The sequence below is a fragment of the Mus pahari genome, chromosome 2 (assembly GCF_900095145.1).
Source record: "Mus pahari chromosome 2, PAHARI_EIJ_v1.1, whole genome shotgun sequence".
Lineage (NCBI taxonomy): Eukaryota > Metazoa > Chordata > Mammalia > Rodentia > Muridae > Mus > Mus pahari.
This window is the reverse complement of record NC_034591.1, coordinates 628,691-652,264: the sequence shown is the minus strand read 5'-3', so window position 1 is coordinate 652,264 and position 23,574 is coordinate 628,691. Positions and strand designations below refer to the sequence as shown.

Here is a 23,574-nt window from a genome sequence, read left to right as displayed (position 1 = left end):
AAATTTCTCCTGTCACATAATAATCAAAACACCAAATGCACTAAACAAAGAAAGAATATTAAAAGAAATAGGGGGAAAAGGTCAAGTAACATATAAAGGCAGACCTATCAGAATTACACCAGACTTCTCACTAGAGACTATGAAAGCCAGAAGATCCTGGACAGATATTATGCAGACCCTAAGATAACACAAATGCCAGCCCAGGCTACTATATCCAGCAAAACTCTCAATTACCATAGATGGAGAAACTAAGATATTCTATGACAAAACCAAATTTACACAATATCTTTCCACAAATCCAGCCCTTCAAAGGATAATAGATGGGAAACACCAACACAAGGACGGAAACTACACCCTACAAAAAGCAGGAAAGTAATCCTTCAACAAACCTAAAAGAAGATAGCCACACAAACATAATTCCACCTCTAACAACAAAAATAACAGGAAGTAGCAATAACTTTTCCTTAATATCTCTTAACATCAACTGACTTAACTCCCCAATAAAAAGACATAGGCTAACAAACTGTATATGTAATCAGGACCCAGCATTTTGCTCCATACAGGAAACGCAACTCAGTGACAAAGACAGACACTACCTCAGAGTAAAAGGCTGGAAAAAAATTTTCCAAGCAAATGGTCCCAAGAGATAAGTGGGAGTAGCCATTCTAATATCAAACAAAATTGACTCAATAGAAACAGATGTATAAAAGTTGGGGTCACAGACAGATGCACTTAGCACTTAAAACGAGCAGAATGCACAGAAACAAACACTTATCTAAGACTAATTGACTATTCTGGGTCTTTTGTTGTTCCATATCAATTTGAGGATTTTCTTTCTATTTATGTGAATGATGAGATGAGGATATTGATTGTGATTTCATTGAATCAGTAAATTGTTTTGGTAGGAAGGTCTTTTTTCACAATGTTAATTCTAACAAGCTATAATATGCTTGGGAGGTCTTCGAATTCTAGTATGTTTCTTAATCTCTTTCTTCACACATTTAAAGTTTTCATTGTAGAGGGTTTTTTTTTAAACCTCTTTTGTAATGTATATTCTAAATACTTTATTTTATTTGAGAAACTGGGAAGAGGAGCGTGTCCATGATCTCTTTCTCAGCATGCTTGTTACTTATGTATATTAAGACTGGTAAATTTTGTAAGTCAGTTATATATCATAACACTTTGCTGAAATTATTGATAATTTCTACAATTTTTCTAGTCAAATTTTGGGAACATTGGGTATAATATAATCTTCAATTGAAAATAATTGGACTTAATATTTTCCCATTTGTATCCCTTTTCTTTTGAACAACAAAGACCCAGAATAGCCAATTAGTCTTAGATAAGTGTTTGTTTCTATGCACTCTGCTCGTTTTAAGTGCTTAATTATATGAATTAAAGGACAAAGATACTTTATCATATGACATTTGATAAAGACTTGCTTTCCTTTATGAATCTACTTTTCTAACCATGAAATTTAATATCAATGATCTTTATTGTTCCTCTCCTCTTCCAGACAACTTTCAAAATATTTCATGAGTCACGAAGATCAACTAAGTATGCTTAGATTACTTACATATTTTTAAAATTCAACACACTTATTTATTACATTTAAAAAACTGTAATATATGCAACATACAACTTGTCATTTTAATCCTTCATAAGTAAATAATCTAATAGCATTAGTTATACTTTCAGTATTGGGCTATGCCCTCCCCACTGTTCTTAAGGCTTATGTATCACTTGATCTGAGCTGGGTGCTGCACAGCAGCAGCAGAGAGCATGATTAGCTGGTGTAAGGTCAATCCTCAGAACTCATCAAACAAAACATAACAAAACTCTCCAGACCGCAGCACAAGAGGTTTTGCTAATATTCTTTTGTAGGAATAGTTATGGATAGTATTTACTTTATTTTTTAACAATATTATGTGACCTAGCAACTGTTCTGTTAAGTTTTTCAATTATTTATAAATATTATTAGGATATCATACATTGTTTGCTATAATCTTTCGCTTTGTTTCTTCTTTATTAATTCTTATGGTATCTCATTTCCTCTAAATCTGTAATACTTAATCCAAACATACTTGCTTGGAAAAGATCAATCAAGTTTAAATTCTGTTCTTAAGAATGGTTGCTTTCTCACTGCTTAGGGCAGTATTATTGCACCCCTTTTGCAAAAACTCTATTCTTTACCCAAATTTTGTAGGCTTTTTTTTTAATCCTGTCCTTTCCTATACATTCTTTGAAATTCACAAAGCTGATTTCTATTCTAAAAAAAGTTAATTTCTGCATAAACCATCTCTCTGATTGCTAATTTTCTTTAGTATGGCCTCCTTATTCTCATTTCTGTTTTTAAAAGGAAAAAAATGTATTTGTTAAGGTAATGAAAGTAAAAGAAAAAAAATAGGAAAAAAGAAAAAAAAATACCAACCAGAATTTTGTATATAGACCAACTGCAATTCCGTCTTACAACAGAATATAAAGATTTAACAGAAAAAGGAAATAAATATCCCTTGTACAGGAGAAACAGCACAATTCCTACCTCTACCTTCTACAGTAGATCCTACAGATTCTGTGGATTCAAATAACTAATTAAGGTTTCTACGCAAACCTTTTTCTCAACTTCTAAAGGAAGTCCCACATCTCTTCTTAGGAAAAGCTGTGGTGTTTCTCTTTGTGGATCCAAATTAGTCAATTCAGCAAGTATTTCTGGCCAGTCACGAACTTGTTGCAAGGGTTTATGATAAGGCTTGAACTGAAGACCTGAAAAAGAGCTGTCCTTTATACATAACACTGCAAAATAAGTCCATTATATCAATGCAGAGAAACCTTACATTGAACTATATGCATCTAAGTATCAAACAGTTTATAGATCTAAATTTAAATCAAAGTTCAACAATTATTTCTATCCAAATTGTGGATACGTCCCTGTTTTTAAGGACATAATTATAAGAGCATTTCTTGGGAGGGGAGCTACGTATTAAGGGCACAAGACTATAATCCCAGTACTTGGAGGTGAATATTAAGAACACCACAAGTTCAAGTTTATCCTATGAGACCAGCCTGAGTCATGTGAAACCCTGTCTCAAAGTAGACTACGGCTGGAGAGACGGCTCTGTGGTTAAGAGCACCTCTAGTCCAAGGAGTCCAACAACCCTCTGCCCTCTGCGGGAGCCAGGCGTGCCCGCAGTGCACAGACACACGTGCAGGGAAAAGACACATGAAATTATAAAATAATTTTTAAAAAGTAAAGACTACTTCTTGGGTTTAGGATGTGATCAATAGTATAGAACATGGTAGTATTTGGAAAGACCTAGTTTCATAAATAGGACTAGAAAAAATTATAGAAAATTTTGCAGATAATTCTTAACACAAATCAAATGCATTAATATTAAACTCTTGATTCCATTGTAGCTTAATTATAAATAATTACGATTATTTGGTGCTAAACATATATTCAAATATAATTACCATTCAATTAATTATATTTTACATGTACTTAACAGTAAATTTGGAAGGATAAATATACATTGATATTAAGTTGATTTTAAACAAGAAGTTCAATAGAAAACTAACATAAATATTTCACTTTGAGAGAAACACTGAAAATAAAAGCAAGTTGTATGAATTTTACATTTAAAAGCATTCAAACTAACTGTATTGTCAGAGAGAAAACCTCCGGTGTTTACTAATTTCACCATGCTTTGAATGAAGCAGGGAGACAGTCCTCCCTATTTCAGTTTGAACACTAATAATAAGAAATATAGCTAAAAGTCAATAATAATTAATGCTATCCACAAGTTTCTTAATGCACGTCCAAAAAGGAGCAATGAGGTTTAAATACTAAACTACTTCCCCCTCTCGAGTTTTCTTACTAAGATTTTCTGAACAGATCCAAATGGTGAAATATTGCTGTGTTTCCTGAGCGAGTCGCATCCCTTCCATTATCTGCTGTGCAGTGGTATTGTTGCCATGCTTTAGTTCAACAGAACGGTATGATCCATCCATTCTGTAGATTCGAACTTTTTCATACTAGGAAAACATAGGAAAAGTCATGTAAGCCGTCTAAAAAATTCTATATCCTGAGCCTAAAGAGACAATTGAGTAGTCAGGAACACTTGCTATTATTGTAGAGAATTGGAGTTTAATTCCCTACACATATTTTGAGAGGTTCACAACCACTTGCAATTCCAGGTTCAGGGAATCCAATGCCATCTTCTGGTCCCTGTAGCTACTCACAAGCACATGTAGACACACTCACATACACATTCAAAATAATTACATAAATACAGAAATGGATGTTCACAGTCATCCATTGGACTGAGCACAGGGTCCCCAATGGAGGAGTTAGAGAAAGGACACAAGGAGCTGAAGGGGTTTGCAGCCCAATAGGAGGAACACCCTCAGAGCTCCCAGGGACTAAATACCAACCAAAGGGTACACATGGAGGGACCCATGTCTCCAGCCTCATATATAGCAAAGGATGGCCTTGTGGGACATCAGTGAGTCTTGTGAAGGCTCAATGCCCCAGTGTAGGGGAATGCCAGGACTGGGAAGCAGGAGTGGGTAGGTTAGTGAGAAAGGAGAGGGCGGGACAGGATAGGGGGTTTTCAGAGGGGAAATGAGGAAAGGGGATAAAATTTGTAATGTAAATAAAGAAAACATCTAATAAAAAAAATACATACCATAGTGGAACAAGATACTTTCTGCCCAACTTTATACCCTTCAGCGTATAGTGTTGAGGTTTGGCCTGCTGCCACGTATTGTAATGTCAAATTCTCTACCTGATGGTCTAGGCCCACAAGTGAATTCTCATGTTTATAGAGTTTAATTGTGTAAACCTTGTTCCTTAATTTAAAACTATGGTTAGAAAAAACAAACAAACAAACAAAACCAACTGGCTACAGCCAATAACTGAAGGGAGTTACCTGTTAAAGGGGTGGAAAAGAGAGAGGAGGAGAGTTCAAGAGAAGGAGAAGAACAAGAGGAGAGGAGGAAGCTGCCATGAGGGGAGATGGACCATGAGCACGTGGCCAGGAGACATAGTATCTGGAGTACACCACGGGGGAGGTGGCCAGGCTGGCAGAAGAGTAGGTTAGGGGTTATTTTCCCCCCACTCCCCACAATTATCAAAGCCAAAGAAAATAACCATCGTCTGAGTTTCATCTATTTGTAAGCTAGTGGGGGATAAGTTTCATTTGGTTGTACTAGTTTAGATTTCTAACGTAGGAACTACCAAAAACTTGCTCTAACAACAACATGCTGACAATATTTAAAAACGATTATTTCTATTGTTTGCACAATCTAAAGTTTCTTCTAAATGTTCCATGGTCAAATTAAAGGGAAAATTTAAACAAATATATTGGCTATTAAATTCTTCTAAGTGGGGCAGGAGAGATAGCTCAGAGGAATTGAGTTCAGTTCCCAGCAACCACATGGTGGCTCACAGTCATCTGTAATAGGATCTGACTCCCTCTTCTGGAGTGTCTGAAGACAGCTACAGTGTACTCATATATATTAAATAAATAATATTAAAAAATTCTTCTAAGTGTATCATTTACAGAGTACTTAATATATAAAGTAAATGCTTCAAGAAATATATACTTGGAATTAAATCAAAGAACTTCATGAGTCTAGTGGGCCACAAGAAATGTGTACCAGCAATAACTTACACTAAGAGAAATTTATAATGGAAGACTTTGAAAGTACAAGTCATGAAATGTTGGATTTTGAGCTAGTTTCCTTCCTCAAATTCATAAAGTCTTAAATAGCAGTAGCATTATCAGTACTGTGAATGTAAAAAGATCTGAGTTTAACCTCATAGCACCCACATAAAAGCTGGGAATGGCCACTTGTGTCTGTAATCCCCGAGGTGGTTAGACAGAGGAGCAAAGAGAGGAAGATTCTGGAAGCTAGACAAATGGTGGGCTTTAGGTTTAGTGAGACCCTTTCTCAAAAAATAAAGGGAAAGTGATAAAGACTCTTAACATTATCCTCTGGTCTCCACATGTGCATAAACACACACATACACACCCTTACCTACCTCTTTCACAAACCTAGGAAATCATCTATTTCACTTTTATAAAAAGGAAAATGAGTTTCTTATACATTGACTTGCTGAAAATTATTATTGTATGGTGTATAATGCTGCTGTTTATAAATATATTGTTTGGGGGAATATGAATCAATAAGCAGAACTATTTATAATAAACACAATTAAGTACAATCACTCATAACTTACTATTTTGGTCAATGACAGAACCAAACATCTAAGGGCATCACACATATCATACTATATGCCATATAGCCTAGGTTTATATAGCAGGTTATACCATGGATGTTGGCCAAATATACTCCATGGTGTTTGCGCAATGCCAAAAAAAAAGGCTAATGATATGTTTCTTAATTATATCTGTTATATGAGATTATACTATGAATTCATCTTTTTAGTAAAGGGAATAAACCTAGGGTTTTTTGTAAACTATCAATTTCAATAAGACATTTGGCTCTAACTATCCAGATAATACTTACTGGCTTGTTAATGGCTTCTTTCAACAATTTTGCAGCTTCTTCCCAGTTATTTTGTTTGTTTTCTTCACAAACATTTAATGGGGATCTTCCTTGTTGATCTGTTATGTGCTAGAAGGGAAGAAGGGATGAACAAAAAGACATTGCAAATACACATGTTCTGAAAGCATGTTTTTCAATTAAAACTGCATAGAAATACTCTGGTCAAAGATTGAGTAAATATTACCCATTCTTAGAAAATAGTATAACAAAAATTGGAAAAGCTAAAAAACTTAGAGCACTAATTAATAGGGTTATGTTTCTTAAAATTCAGTTATAGATTTAAGAAAGGTTTCCACCATTTCATTTTTTTACCAAGTACTTGTTAGTAGAAATTTTAGAAAAATGGGTAAATGGTTTTCTTTCAGGACATTTTGGGGGAAATGTAATGTAGAGTGAATTTCATGTATATTCTGGAGATGGGGATGTGTAATGACTTACTTTATAAACAATACATGTAGCAGGTGCTATGAACTGTGCATCTAAGTGGTTAAAATACTGCATTTTTTGTGAAGTGTACTTTGTCAATAAAAACAATTAAAAACATGATAAGAGGCACACTTAATACATAAACATCTCTCTATAAGGTAATATTTGTTTTAGTTGACCTGTTAAGTATACAATTAAGCATTTTTTTAACACTACTTATTAGTCGCTAAATACTAAACTATAAAAACAAGAAAATAACTTACCCTATCAATGTCTGGGTGAGTTAGGAGGATCTGTACGATTTCAGCATGTCCGCCTCCAGCAGCAAAATGAAGCGGTGAGCTGAGCTGGCCATTTAAAAGGTTTGGATTGCACTTTCCTTTCTCTAATAACATGCGAGTGGCCTCAACCTTTCCATACCTATAAAAAGAAATAATAAAATTTGCCTAAAAAACAAGCCCCACCTGATATGGTAAAAAAACATTCAAGTTTTACAAGATATCTAAAGGGAATCTAGAGAAGCAAGGAGTAATGTGTCTGGAACTTAGGAACTTTTAAATGTATTATTATGGCTCAATTCAATTCTGATCAACTAAGAGAAATATAAGTCTTAAAACAAGAGAAGAAAGATGGCATAAGAAGAACAAAAGGGAGACATTAGGAGAAACAATTCTGAGTTCACAATTGGGTCAGAAGGTGTAACTCACTGGTAAATAATGCATCGAGAACCCAGGGTTCAGTTCCAGCACCAGATAAACAACCAAACCAAATAACAGCACAAAAATCAGAAAATTAACTCATTAAAAAAATAAAGCTTATACTGAATAAGTTATATAATGTTGTAAGATATAAATAAACAGCTTAAGATAACAATCAATAAGATTAGTATGCTTTAGTATTTTTTTAAAGATCATTTTATTTTATGTGTATGGGTGTTTTGCCTGCATACATCTATCTATGCATCACTGTGTGCAATGTCCTTGGAACTGGGCCTTGTGAATGGAACCTGGGTTATCTGGGAGCAGCCAGTGCTCTTAACCTCCTGAAACATCTCTCTGACACTTGAAATTTTTAAAGATTAGAGAATGCATCTCTAGTCCAAGACAATTAAAAAAAAAACCAATATGAATTGAATTTTAAATAGAACAGAACTGAAAAAAGTAAAATGATTTTAAGCTTGGGAAAAGCAGTACGCAATATCCTTGTACTCAGGAGAATACAAAGCACATAGTAGGAATACTGAGTTAGCCTTTCGCTAAAACACCAAAGGTACGCTCACGGCTGACCTGAAACAAAGACTGAAAGGAATTTACTGTGTAAAAATAAGGGGGTCGGAGGGAAGAAGGGAAAGAGAAATTTGGTTTGGGGGAAACAGCATACTAAAAGTGATTTGACTGGACTTCAACATCTGCTTTCTTTCCCTTCACACACCCTGTGGTTTTACCCTATTCTGAACTGGCCATTTGTTTCCTACCCTTTCTTAGTCATGTCACTTCACACTGTGTGTAAGGTGTCTTTTCCTCTTCCCCATTCTGTTCAGGTCAAACTCCATTATTACTCGAAGAAAGATACCTGCACCTTCCTAATACATTAATAAATAAAAATTAGATTTTATATTTTGTTTTTTAAGAGGCTTATCTCATTTTGCCCTGTTTCATCTTCCTTTATGTACTCCTGTTCCCCTTGGGAGTCCCCGGAATGGTGTTACTATATTTTTTAAAGGGCTTTATGCTCCAAAAAGAAGGGATTAAACTGTTCATTAGCAACTAAAAATGTGTAACAATAAATACTGAGGACGAAGTCAAAGTCTAGAATGCTTATCTGAAAATATGTAAAATGTAAAATATGTAACTAAGCATAACTATTACTAAGCCTGGAAGAATATATAATCTTTGACCAAACTTAGAGACTAATATCCATCCTACAAATACTAATTCACTAAATTAGAAAAACACCCTTACAGGAAAAGACAGGAGAGAATGTGAAATAGAACAGTTCAAACAGTAACAAAAGTAACTAAATCAAACCTGAGTTCTGAATCATTTTTAAACTTTTCTTATTCAGTTATTTAATATAGTTGTCACAACAAACTGTGAGGTAGGTAGAGCTAGTTGTACCAAAAGGGTTAGAAAAGTGATGTTTGAATCAGTTGTATAATTCATCTACAATTTCATGACTATGAGCCAGTGAGAACCTGGTTTTCTCAATTCATAGGCTAGACTACAGAACAAAAGCTAACAACAACAACAACAATGTAATATTCAATAATAGTAATAAGGCAAGCCCTTTCAATTCCAATTCGACCTGAGAACAAAGGAGGAGGGTAGAGATTTTGGACATGTTCTGAAATAGACTGAAGGAAGAAACTGGAAGGAGAACAGAAATGAGATTACATCTACTAGCTAGGGAGAATAGAGACTTGTAATATTATAAAACAGTATTTTTATTAAATGTATTAATAAGACTTATTTTAGAAAATATGGCATTTTTCATAAAACTATTATTTTATACATAGTATGTTTTTGGTATTGATAAACACATTCTCACTTTGATTTGTAATATGATAAATATCACTAAATTAATTCTATATAAACAAAGGCTCTTTGGGATCTTATAATATCCAAAGAAAAAGGTTGTCTTCAAACCAAAAATTAAGAATTACTGACCTAAGCAAAACTTTAAGGATGAGATCAAAAGGGGTAAACATGTAGTTTAACATTATAAAGACAAGACCAGGAATGGAGGTGTCTGTAATCCCAGTAATTAGGAGGCAGAGGCAGGAGGATAAAAAGTTCAAGGCCAATCTGACTTAAAAAAAAAAAAAAAAAAAAAAAAAAGGACTAAACAGCCTGAAATAGCCTGTGTCCCTACATATTCCTGTCATTAAGTAGTGACTTAAACTAAGGTTTTTAATGTTTTTTTTTTTTTTCTTTTGAGACAGGCTCTCACTATATAGCTTGGGCTGGCATATAGACAAGGCCAGGCTTAACCTTGTATTGACACTACTGCCTCTGCCTCCCAACTGCTAGTGTTATGAGTGTACACCACCCAGTTAGGACCACACTATTCTTTCTTCAGGTTCACATTAATCCAATAATGATCACTAGTTTCAGTTGACAGAAAATTTTATCCAAGGAGAATTTTTTCCTCTCTGTATTCTACTAATAAGAAATTGTAACTAGGAATACTAAAATTTAAATATATCTAAATATAGACATCAATTTTTACATTTGAACAATTATTTTTTCTTCTTTCCCTTCTTGCCCTCCTGCTTCTTAACAAAGTAAGCATATGCCCTACCACTGAGCTATTCCCACTCCACTCCAGCTATATTTATTAATCAAATCCATCACTTATTCAGTACTTACTATGGGCTCTCAATTACTTTATTTGCATTTTCTATTTTAATCTTAGGAAAGGTATTTAAAACTCTTGTAAATATGTAAACAGGCCATTAGAACATGACATAATTTAATAAGGATCATACCTAAGGAACTAACCCCTACTTCTGAAACCTTGGTATATTCCAAAACACAGTAAATGTCAGACTATACTTTTGTTTTTATGTAATAGGTAGTTCCAAGTTTTACTCTCCTTTTCCTAAAGAAGAAAATAACCCCTGTTGAAAATGGAAAGCAAGTCAAATATATAAATCTGGGATTCCTAAATTAAAGTTCACTGATGTTATCATTTCTAATTCTGCAGCGCATTTTGAGGGTTAAAGTGTATTCTACACCTTCTTTTTGGCTAGATAATGTTTCTACTAGGGTAATTATTAGTTATGTGAGAGGAAATCTACTAGATCAGCTAACAATGATTTAGGGTAGCTTGTTCTAAATATAAATATAAAAATTACTCAGAATGAGAAGCATAAGCACACATTTCAGCTTATTGGTTTTCCCCAGGACCAGGGGATAAAACCTCAGATCTCAAGTACACTGATTAAGTGTTCTGCCACTGAACTGTATTTCCATCAAGAACATATTTACAGATGAAATAGAAAAAAAATTATAGAGAAACAGAAAAGGCATATATATTAAATATAACCATTATACAACTTAATACAAACATTAAAATCAGAGAAATGAAAATTTTGAATTGGGAAGAACTCTAGAATGGTCTAATCACTTACAATTTGTTACTCTTTGCAGTGCTGAAGGTTGAACCTAGGACTTATGGCTTCTAACAAGCTATTTCTCAATCTTAATAGCTACAATTTACTCATAGATAAATAAAACTGACACTTAGAGAGGTGAGGTTCCTTGCTCAGTGTGACACTAAGATACTATATATACATAATAAGTAGTTTATAATGTAATATTGTTGGCAAAAGTTAAGATCACTTAAAATACATTAAGAATAATCTCATTAAAAAAATAGAATGACTATGTCTTTTTGAGACAATAATCTATAACAGTTCATTACTGCTGTGAAATAAGAACTCAGTTCAGCTATGTAGTATTATTATAATTCTATGAAAAGAGTAAGAGTGCCAAGAGGTATACTGGGCAATGAATAGAAAGAACTAATCCCAATTCTGTTCCCACCTTACATTTGATAAAATAGAAGGTAGTGATTCAAAGAATCTTTGACAAAAATGGAGAAGAGACTGAGAGAAAGGCGGTCTAGTGACCAATCCAACTTGGGATCCATCTGAAGGGGAGGCTCCAAGGGCCGACACTATTACTGATGCTATGTTGTGCTCACAGACAGGAACTGTCCTCTGAGAGGCCCAACAAGCAGCTGACTGAGACAGACACAGACACTTACACCCAACTATCAGACTGAAGTCGGGGACCCCTGTGGTTGAATTAGGGAAAAGCTGGAAGAAGTTGAGGAAGAGGATGACCCCATAGGAAAACCAGCAGTCTCAACCAATCGGGAACCCCGAGATCTCTCAGACACTGAGCCATCAATGAGGCACTATACACAAGCTGGTCTGAGGTACCCTGCCCCTGACACACATGTGTCAGAGGACTGCCTGGTCTGGCCTCAGTGGGAGAAATTGTGCCTAAGACCCTCGAGAGATGTGAGGCCCCAGGGAGTAGGGAAGCCTGGTACAGGAGGGAATGGAAACATCTTCTTGGACACAGAGGGGAGGAGGAATGAGATGAAGAACTGTGGGAGGGCAGATTGGGAGGAAGGCAAGGACTGTGGGAGGGAGGGCTATAAAAAAATAAAAGTAATTAAAAAAATTACGATATAATCTACATTATGACCTGATGTTTAAATATTTTCAGTTAGAGTTAAATACTGTATCTGTAATTTTAAAAATACTATGATTTTATAACTTTACCTTAAAATATTAAAAACATTTTTCCCTTGGGGGGGAAGAATCTTTGAAGAAGGATTTGGTAGGCTTCTTGATACCTTACATTCTGAAAGATCTAAATGGATACTTTTCTAACATGATACAAGGTCACATCCAATGTGCTTAACAAATGTCAATTTTATAGCAAGAATAAACCAATGTAATACAAAACAACAGTATCATAAAGGAGCAATATGGAGCCCCATGCTTGGCCCTGACATCTACTACCTATTGGCTATCTCACTGTATGGCTTGTAAAGAAGACTGTGAGTGCTCTCCTCAGGGCAGATCTGGCAGTTCCAAACAGCAGCATATACATAGTAATCAAAAGATCAGAAAAGAATACTCAGACGACAAGCAATGGTACAGATGCTTTCTGGAATGAGAACAGTTTTCTGACAAGAAACAATAATATTATGAGTTCAATGTTCCTGAACAGAATAATTTATTTACCAGCATGCATAATGAATGGGTGCCCAGTGGTCATTATCTAGTTGGTTGACTGAAAATCCTTTATCGAGAAGATGGCTTAGTAATTCTGAATCTCCTTCACAGGCATTTCGATGTAAAGGAAAGTCATCAACCCATTGTCGTTCTCTAACCATAAAAAAGAAATTAAGAAAATATAAACACTGTTGAAATTCACACTACTTCAAAACAAAAGCGATTTATCTATGAGAACTGCCTATGGCTGTGCAGCCAGGGGCCAGTGCTCAGACTGCTTACGTACTGCCTATGTATATTTTAACACCAGGTTATGAAAGGCAATGAGAATAAAACCAAAACTGTACTTGTCTTCCACAACGCTGCTCATGCTTCGCTGCCATTTTTCCTGTTTGGGAATTTGAATTTTTGAGTAGTCTGGAGCCCCGAGACCAAAGTATGGATTTATTACCACTTTATCTACCTAGAAAAGGAAAAATAAAATACTATAAAAATTACTTAAAAGCCTTAGATGCTTGACTTTCACATATATAAATAAAGCATTGATACTATTTTAATGTTTACAATTACAACCTGTGCATCTTTGTTAGAAAAAAATATATTTAAGATGTCTTTTGAAACCAAAGTCAAAATTCAACTCTTACCCGATTTGTATACTGAAGATCTGATCCAAACAAAGGGTTGTAAATGCAGGTGTCTGCTTTCTCTAGGGCTAACATTTTACTCTTTATTTCTAGTGCACTATAGCCCATATGTAGTGAGTTTTCTATCTGACCTAACTCAGCAGCGTACGCAGGGTTTATGACATTTGTCTTTATCCGTTCCAGGGGAGAAGGTCGGAATAAAGCTGGAATGAAGTGAGACTGCGCATGACGTTCATCTAACCACCTGCAGACGTGGACAAAGAGGCAGAGGTACGTGCTCAAAAGTGAAAATGACAAAGGAAAACTGACATGTGACACCTTCTAACACTATATTCAATAAATTTACTAGTTATATTTTATAAATACATTCAGAATCTATGGTATCAAGAAGCCTACTAAATCCTTCTTCAGAGAATCCTTTCCCCTGCTCAGGGAAAAATAATGTATTTTTTATTTATAAATGATAAATATTTATAAATAAAATATTAGAAAGTATTTTAGTGTTAAGTACTTAATAAATGCTTTGTCAAGAGACACAGCAGTTATTCTAAAATGTCTGCCACTATTATCATAAAAACAACTTTAAAAAGTACAAAGTACTTCTACAACTGGGCTTCCTGGAATGTGACACTACACAAAAGAAGACAGACGATGACTTGTCCACTGGAAAGAGCAAATTAAGACTTTTATAACAGAAGAATTATCCTGAATGCTGGCAAGTGGTTGTTACTTTTCAAAGAAAAATTAACAAACTGTAAATAAGGAAGGAGTCTTAGTTGGGGGGGGGGTGTTCATCCTTATAACTAAAAGTTGACCATTTTTTGTTTTATTGGGATTTTTTTTTTTAGATTTATTTTATTTATTTTCTGTATACGAGTACACCATTGTTCTCTTCAGACACACCAGAAGAGGGCATCAAACCATACTGCAGATGGTTGTGAGCCAACATGTGGTGGCTAGAAATTATCTCAGGACTCTGGAAGAGCAGTCAGTTCTTTTAACTACTGAGTCATCTTTTCAGTCCTAAAGATTTTTTTTTTTTAAGATTTAGTTTATTTGACCATTTTAATGTACTAGGCTATTTTCATTAATTTTTTTCCCAGAAGTGAATCTCAACTAATTTCATGATTATGATTGATGAAAATATTCTGAATGCATTTCTTACTTATCCAAGGCTATTAACATCCTTGCTGTAAGTGTTGCAAAGTGAGTACTGGATTCACTACAAACTCTCATAATATCTTGTAAGCAGTAAAAAATTGGGCATCCGGGAGTATATGCATATTTAGTATTATCTGAAAAAGAGAAATGAAATTACTCCATTACATAAGTTTACAAATACACTTTCTTCATATAAAACAAATTCTCACAATTTGAAAAATATAACAAATTGTTCTGTATTTGGAATTATGAGACCTATAATCAAGTGGAAGCATGTCTACTTAGATAAACACAACATTTATAATTTTAAATTTTATTTATTGTTTGTGTGTAGGTTAGGGAATAACTTTTGGGAGTTGCTTCTTATTTGCTACCTTGTTGATACAATGTGCATCAGACGCCAGGATAGTTGGTCCATGAGTTCTGGTTCATTCATCCTACTGTTCCCATCTCCCACTCACACTTGGAATGCCGGGATTCCAGAGGCTTATTGGTTGTTTTATGTAGGCTCCAAGGATCAAACTCAGGGTATCAGGGTTATACTGAAAGCACTTTTAATCACTAAGCCAGCCCACTGGCACCAGTGTTTATAATCTTCCTCAATAATGTTATAAAATCTATTAAGGTTTCCAACATCATTTGAAAGGTCAGACTTTTTAAGCTTGAGAATGCTTAGAAAACTGAATCCTGCGTGCTATGCTGGCCAACAAATGACATAAACACATGAGGCAGCAGCAGGCTGATGGATGGGATGTCTATGGCAAGTCATTAACTTTTTATCAAAGTATTACCAATTCATGTGAGGCCAACACTCTACAGTTTGTAAAGAAACTTCATATTAAATACCTCAATGAATTCTTCCTATACTATGAATCAAGTGAGAGTAAGGAATAATATTTTCTCTATATACATAAAATTAAACCTTAAAGATTAACCCAAAGTCTCAAAATTAATTATAGGATCTTCACTGACAATCAAAATTGCTTTCTATTATTCTAAGATTTCAAAAGCTCAATTTAAAATTCTATACTAGATCTATGTTCTATAAGTGTTATCAATATTATTAAGCAGAATAATTTAGAACAATATTAGCATTTTCTGGCATCATTATAAGTTATATCTATTTCTGGCATATCCTTTGAAAATTTGCTTTATGACCAGAATACTTTTTTAATTTTAATTTTATTTTATGTGTATGAATATTTTGCTTGCAAGTATGTCTGTCTATCCATGTGCATGCCTGGTACCTTCAGAAACCAGAAGACAGTGTTCGATCCCCTGAAATTGGAGTACTGATGGTTGTGACCCACTGTTTGGAAGATGGATACTAAACCTGGGTCCTCTGGAAGCCCAGTCAGTTTTTAACTACTGAACCATACACTCTCTAGCTTCCTAACCTGAAGACATTTAATTTCAATTATTTCTCTTGTCACATCAACATCTTAAAAATAAAAATGAAAACAATGCGAATTAGCCAAGAAGCCTATACATTACCTGGGGAAATTAAAATACTTGACACTGTTTTCTTCTGTCAACTTAAAAACATGTATAACAATATTACAATAGTAACTATAAATGTAAATTCCTAAGTGCTTCAACAAACTTCCAATTTACATTCAAAACACCTACAAATCTATAAAGTAAAGTTAGATCACCTTTGACAACTGATGGCACAATAAACAGTGCTGCTTCTCTGCCTGTCTTCTCTCCATCCAAAGGAAACTTCCTCATCAGCACCACTCGTTTCCCTAATAAACAATACCACCCAACAAACAGGGCAAAGATGAAAGTAAGAGAATATTTTTTGTTTGCTTTCTTTTTTGCTTTGTTGAAATAAAGTCCCTCATTGTCCTGATCTGAATTCCCCAGGTAGCCCAAGCTAGCCTTTAACTCATGATCCTGCTGCCTCAGCCTCCTAAGTGTAGCAATTACATGTGCAAACTATCATACCTGGTTAAACATCATAGACATTTAAATCGTACAAATTATCTTCAACATTACAAACCAAGAGTTTAGGGGTTGTAGAGACCCCCTCATTGGTATAACACTTGTCTAATACAAACAAGGGTCTAAGTTTGATCTCTAATATCACAAAAATAAATAAATTTTAAAAATTAAAGATTAAAAATATGTACAAAAAGACCAAAGAAAATAATGATTTTAGAAAAGAAACTCAAATATATAAAAGGCAACTATATACTATATTATATTATATCATATCATTTTATATGCACTAATATAAACTGGTAATTCTGGCAGTTGGGGAGATGACTCAGTGGGCAAAGTATTTGCTGTACAAGTTTTAGAACCTGATTTCAAATCTTCAAAGCCTGGTGAAACTGGGCACAACAGTGAGTGTGTGCCTATAATCCCACTGCTGGACAAGCAATAAGGGAAATGTAGATAGGAGAATTAAGGTGAAGCCAAGTAGCCTGGTGTACGCAAGTGCTAACAATAAAGAAATCTCTTATCCCACATAGGGGAAGGCAAGGACAGACACTCAAGGCTGTCCTCTCCCTACCAAACATGAGCCATGGTCCAAGCATGACAAACACTCATACATACAAATGACCACATAGGCACGCATCCATACACTAAATACATTCAGAGTTTTAAATTAAAAAGTAAAAAATAAATATTGGTAAATTTTGATACTACAGGATCAACATATAGACCCTAATAGATTCAGGGTCATATTTTAATGTCCTAGAAACGTCCTATGAGCTGAAGCTAGAGGGAGTTATGAGACTCCGTGTGGATGCAGGAACTTGAACCCAGTCCTCTGTGAGAGCAGCCAATGCTCTTAACCACTGAGCCATCTCTGGAGCCCCTGAATAGTTTCCTTTTAAAATTATAACTCCTACTGTATGTACACAGCTTATAAATGTTATACCTTCTGACTGCTGTCTGTTTCTTAGGAGGCCAAAGCCTCTGAAAATGGGTTATTATTTTCCAATAACTTGTTCTTGCTGCATATTATCTAATATTTTAAATGGGCTTCAACCTTTCAGAATTAATACCCCCCACCCTTTGGTTTTTTTCTCTGTGTAGTCCTGGCTGTCCTGGAACTCACTTTGAAGACCAGGCTGGCCTCGAACTCACAGAGATCCATCTGCCCCAGCTGAGGTTAATAAGTTTATAATATTGGTTTTTTTTTCTTTCTTATTTTTAATTTTTAAAAATGTTTTAAAGGATCTTCCTTCTATGACCAAAATGACAAGAAAACTATTACCTTGTTAACTTAAAGGTTTTTGAGGTTTTTTTGCTAATTAATCCATGAATACTGTTTCCGTTAGCCATAAGAGAGGCTTATGGTTAGTTTCTTCTGTTTGGTATTAGCACAAACATAATTATCTACAGAACTACACTGCTAGCAAAAGTAATCTATAGCAATCTTTAATCTTTAGTCCTTCCATTAGATAAATCTCTAACACTGCATCTTCTTAAATGCTTGGGTTCTACAGAAATTAGTTATCATTGGAAGAAGAGGACCAGTGCAGGGTGGTGGAGGGGCTAAACTGAAACAGTGAACATGATAAAGTACGTAACAAATACTGGAAAAGTGTATACAATGGAATCTAAGTTACTTCTTGAAAGATCTGGGCCTTGGTTTAACAACTTCCTGAGGGTTTCATACTCTTTTAAATGGAAAGGAAGATGGAAATTGCTTTTAAAATATTTAAAAATGTTTTTTTCCCCCTGAGCCAGACAGAGCAGCACAGTTGTTAATCTCAACAGAACTCAGGAGGCAGAGGCAAAGGCAGACAGATTTCTGCAAATTCAAGGCCAGCCTGGTCTACATGAGTTCCAGGACAGCTAGAGTTACACAGTGAGACTCTTGTCTCAAAACAACATAAACAAAGCAAAACAATCCTCTAGCACCCCAAACCCACAAATTGATTTTTGTTTTTTTTTTTTTAAGTATTGAAAACAAAAGGTTAGGTGTAGGGAGAGAGACGTTTCCTACCTTTAATCCCCTGGTTTGCAGGGGAAATTGGTTTGGTAGTTTCTACGACATAGTCCAATATGCCTTGTGCTACTTCACTGCTGCTTTCAAGTTTAGTTTCCAGCAAAACTTTCTTTCGCTTTTTTTTCTGTCCTTCAATGGGAACTTCATGCAATAAAATCTTAGATGAAAAATGATATTAATACAAAGTTTAAAATTTACTTTCCACAGAGTACTATTATAATCTGATAGTCTTTCTCAACCCTAGGTGCATATTATAGAATAATCTAGGGAGTTTTAAAATAACCCTAATGCTAGTCTCCTCTCTGGACCTATTAAATCATAGTGAGCTACTAGCACTAGTGTTTCCCAAGTCAATCGATAGTGCAAACAAGATTGGGAAATGGCTTCGGATAACGTTACAAAAGCAATTTAAGCAAAATGTAGAAATTAGGTTGAGTAAATGGATTTTTTCATTAAGTTTTAAAATTTTGAGTTATTCCATAAATTATACAAAGATCTAAGTAAATAAACATAAGAAAATCATGGCTTTGTCTTTCTGTTTCTTTCATTTGTAAGGCAGGGTCTCATGCACACCCAGGCAGGCCTCAATCTCCCCAGGTAGCCAAAGACCACTCCGACTGGTTTTGTGCAGTGCTGAGAATCAAACTCAGACATTTACGCCAGCCAAGCACTGTCAACTGGTTTACATCTCAGCCCCCAAATAACTTTCCAATCTAATAACCTTCACATGTAAATGAACACCAAATTAGGAAAGGCACGCAGTAGAAAAAATACAAGTGTATAGAGATCTATGTTAACTAGCTTATTAATAATAATTATAGCATATGTTCATAATGCTTTATATGTAAATGGTAGTACAGAATGACATGCAATAGTAGGAAATTAAATCTTCTCACTTCATAGGACTTAGCTCTATACTCCCGGGAATTGAGACTGGCAGTATTCTTTGGACGAATAACCGCAACGTAAGCATCTTCGATGTTTTCTGGATTTCCCATTGCTTTATAAAACAAACCAAAAGTTCCTTGGAAGAGGAAATGACATAACTGGTAGCAAAGTAAAAAACAAAAACAAAGAAAAATATTACATCCTAGTCCAACAACTTTTATTTTCTAATATTTACTTTGAAAAAAAAATTATAAAATGTTGACCTTTATGTCTTACAATATATAATCCCTAAAAGGCAAGCAAGAGATGACTTTAAATTTATCTTCATCATCAAGAATCAAGAATTTGACGCTTAAAAAGGTGGCACAATTATAAAATATCATAAGCCGGGCCTGGTGGCGCAGGCCTTTAATCCCAGCACTCGGGAGGCAGAGGCAGGCGGATTTCTGAGTTCGAGGCCAGCCTGGTCTACCAAGTGAGTACCAGGACAGCCAGAGCTATACAGAGAAACCCTGTCTCGAAAAACCAAAAAAAAAAATAAAATAAAATAAAATATCATAAAGTAAATAATGGCTTGAAATAGTGGTTCAGAATAATGTACTCTTATTTCTTACACATTATACAAATAAATGTGAAGTTTAGAATCTGGGAGTAGCTGCCTACTTTGTACCTACCAGCACCCTATAACTTTCAGCAAAAAAAATATTTGAAGGCAGGCATGATGGCACACGCCTTTAATCCCAGCGCTTGGGAGGCAGAGGCAGGCGGATTTCTGAGTTCGAGGCCAGCCTGGTCTACAAAGTGAGTTCCAGGACAGCCAGGGCTATACAGAGAAACCCTGTCTCGAAAAACAAAACAAAACAAAACAAAACAAAAATGACATAATCATTTGGATGACCTAACCTAGGTTCTATAATCTTCTTTGGAGATGCCCATTGTAGACTAAAACCAATTGGTCGGCTGACAGAAATCCTTTCTGTCTGTGTTATCAAATCTCTAGATAATCCAAAGTTGTTCTTTGAAATATATTCAATATATTGATGAATGTAATCCTCCCTATCCCCCCAAAACTATTTTTAATTCTTCACTGAGCAATTTTGGAAAAAGTAATTGAATCTCAGCTGTGTATGTGACTGCTGAATATTCTCTTTGTCAGTGCAATTACTTCTTCATAGCTATACTAAAAAGTTTCTCTTGGATTGAATATGTTCATCTTTTTGGCCTTTAAAGGCTGAGTTATATGCCAATAAGTTTCTAAAAGAACATCAACCGTAAGAGTTTCTTTTCTAGTTACATTGACATGAACTCTCTTCAATTTTTTAAAAAGGCCCATTAGGCATTAAAATGGTTTTTTCATATTTAATGAGTCCCTTACTGCTTCAACTCCTACGAGAGAAAAAAGAGAAAAACAACACTTTCAAGAAAGGGCTGAAAATGTTCCTTGAGAGGATATACATTTATTCTGTTTTCTCAGAGGCAACTGATGTCACTCTGATATCCTGACTCACTTTCCTAAAATTTAAAAGTGCCTTATTTTTGAAAGTTTCATTAAAATTAAATTCTTTTCAATAATTCAATAACTTCTGGCATTTTAAATAAAATTTAGTCTAAAAGCTTAACAAGTATTATTTCACAAACATTTGTCTTAATAAAACATTTTTTTAGTTACAAAGTTTTCTTTGACTTTGTACCAAAGAAACTAAAGGTATTTCTTTTCAATTATTTAATTTATTTAGTTATGTTACATCTCAACTAAGGTTTCCCCTCCCTCCTCTCCCCCAAGACATTCCTCTTCTCTTCAGAAAAGGGGAGGGAGATGTCCCAAGGCTATCAACCAGTCTTCAAGTCAAATTTCAGTAAGATTATGTGCATCTTCCCCTATTGAGCTGAAGAGGCAGCCTAGTTAGGGGAAGGGTGGCAAAGCCAGGCAACAGAGACAGGGGCAGCCGAAACTAGAGGGCTTTCCATGAAGAAGCTTGAGTGAAACATTAGGATGAAGACATTTCATCTTGTTTAAAGTTTTGAGGACAGTTCATGGAATGTTTTTTAGATCAAAAATTTTAAAATTCTAAAAATCCACTACATGCAAAAGAGCTGCCTATAGATGGTAAAAAAATAGAAAAAAAAGAAAAGAAAAGAAAAAAAGAAGAGGAGTTTTTTTTTGTTTTGTTTTGTTTTGTTTTGAGACAAGGTTTCTCTGTATAGCCCTGGCTGTCCTGGAACTCACTCTGTAGACCAGGCTGGCCTCGAACTCAGAAATCCACCTGCCTCTGCCTCCCGAGTGCTGGGATTAAAGGCATGCGCCACCATGCCCAGCTGACTTTTCTTAAAACTTCCTGTTTTGCAACTGCTTTTCATCTCAGATTAACACCGACTAAAACATAATAAACTATAAACAAGATATATACCTACGTATGAATGCCTTAAAAACTGCAAATTTCTTAAAAAGACACTGTGTTATAGACACTGCACAAAGCCCATGGCAATTATAGAAAACGATGCTTTCCATAAGGTCCCGAAAGGAGAGACTAAGTAGTTAACTTTGTACACAGAAGTTAAAGTCAACTAATTCATAAGAAAACGTCTGTTAATAAAGTGATCAGCTGTTAATACTCATTCTATATTTTAAATACTCATTTTAAATATATAAAATAAACTTACTATTAGCCAAATATTCGCAAAAATTCTTAATATTTATTTTTAAAAAGTATTTGTACTGGAGCACTTAAAATAGTCTTCCAATGACATAAAAGGAAACAAAGGTTGAAGCAAGGAAAACAATAAAAGCTACCAGCCATGAAGTTAAAGCTGGTGCAACTGAAACCAATAGGAAGAGAGAACTAGTCAAAAAAATAAAAATAAAGGCATTGCTAATATGCTATATGGATCACTGCACTGGAGAAAATGCTCAGGCATGAATGATATGCCGCCTAAAAAAATGAGGACTTATGTAAGTTGAGATGGTTCATAACTGGGAGGGCTGTCTGCGACTTTTTTTTTTTTTTTGGAAGTATGTAGGGACATTGTTGATTATCATTATGATTGAGAAAGGAGAGGCATACAATTTTCACTTAGTGCCCACAGCAGGGGTAATTACTCCTTTATGGGTCAGTGGGTCTGTCTGCAACTAAACAGTAAAGACTCGCTAAGTTCCCTGAGAGAGCAGGACAGGAATGGAGCTGAACTCTTGGGGTCCCCCAGGCACATCAAGGCTTCTGGTTACGAACACCGAGGGGACGGGAGAGCAGAGAGTGCAAGCCAAAGGGAGCCCTAAACCAAGAACTCGGATAGAAGGGAAAAGACAGCTACCATCGATAAGCTGTCACCGTCCCCGCCAGGACAACCGAGCCTGGGACGTCTTTCCCTTGGCACCACCCACCAATGCTCCCCTACCGGGGGAAAAAAATAATGCGAGGCTGCTGCAGCTGCTCCAAAAGTTCCCACCCAAGAGAGACCGGTGCCGGTGACTTCTCGGTACCGGCGTGTAAGACACAGCACGCCTCGCCTGCAGAGCCTCGTGGGGCGAGCTTCGGGGTCCCCTGCCGTCGGCTCTAGCTGGCGTCTGGCTCTTCTTGCCTTGCTTTCCTTGTTTCGGCCAAGGAAACAGGAAAGACTCACCGGAGCGGGCGGCGGATCTTCTTCCCGAGCCGCTACATCCAAGTCAGAGGGTGGGGCGGCAGCCGGAGGATGGCGGAGCCAGTCCGTCACCGGTTTCTCATTCCTCCTGCCTTGCTAGGAGGCCCAGCCCAACTTCCTGTGGCAGGAAGCCCCTGGGTGGTCACCAGAAGCCGCCCCGCGACTTCGGGTCTCAGGGCACCTGTTCTCCACCGTCCTTCCTTCTCCCCCGGCCCCGGGAACCCCTTCAGCCTCCCCACGAGCTCCGGGCTCCCAAAGGCCTCTCAGCTCGCCAGCCCGCCGCTACCGGCGCCGGGCAATAACTTCCGGGGTTACGCCCCCCCCAAGCCCGCTTCAGGTTTGCGGCTGGGAAAAAAAAAGCTTCCGGGTCGGCCCGCGGGGAGCCGCCGTTCGTGCCGGTCCCTGCCACTTAGCGCGGCGGCCGCGGCTGTCTGGGGAGCGGGCGGCCGTGAGCTCGCGGGGTCTGGCGGCAGCCGAGCTCGGACGCTAGCGACAGCGAGGCCCGGGGGTTCGGGGGAGGGAGG

The 23,574-nt window shown here is 36.2% G+C and overlaps 1 protein-coding gene across 2 annotated transcripts in view; it reads right to left on the bottom strand.

Annotated features, from left to right (window-relative positions):
* The window catches only part of Krit1 (KRIT1 ankyrin repeat containing), a 35,426-nt gene extending 12,100 nt beyond the window's left edge, over positions 1–23,326 (bottom strand). For both annotated transcript variants that reach the window (XM_029535018.1, XM_021188538.2), the window contains exons 1-12: positions 23,033–23,326; positions 19,423–19,572; positions 18,524–18,683; positions 16,212–16,304; positions 14,561–14,690; positions 13,396–13,639; positions 13,099–13,214; positions 12,761–12,904; positions 7,260–7,416; positions 6,532–6,639; positions 3,876–4,032; positions 2,612–2,763 (exon numbers count right to left, since the gene is read on the bottom strand). In XM_029535018.1, the coding sequence (XP_029390878.1) occupies positions 2,612–2,763; positions 3,876–4,032; positions 6,532–6,639; positions 7,260–7,416; positions 12,761–12,904; positions 13,099–13,214; positions 13,396–13,639; positions 14,561–14,690; positions 16,212–16,304; positions 18,524–18,683; positions 19,423–19,524 (1,563 nt within the window). In that variant the 5' untranslated portion in view covers positions 19,525–19,572; positions 23,033–23,326. The remainder of the gene's footprint in view (positions 1–2,611; positions 2,764–3,875; positions 4,033–6,531; positions 6,640–7,259; positions 7,417–12,760; positions 12,905–13,098; positions 13,215–13,395; positions 13,640–14,560; positions 14,691–16,211; positions 16,305–18,523; positions 18,684–19,422; positions 19,573–23,032) is intronic.
* Between the last annotated feature and the right edge of the window lie 248 nt (positions 23,327–23,574).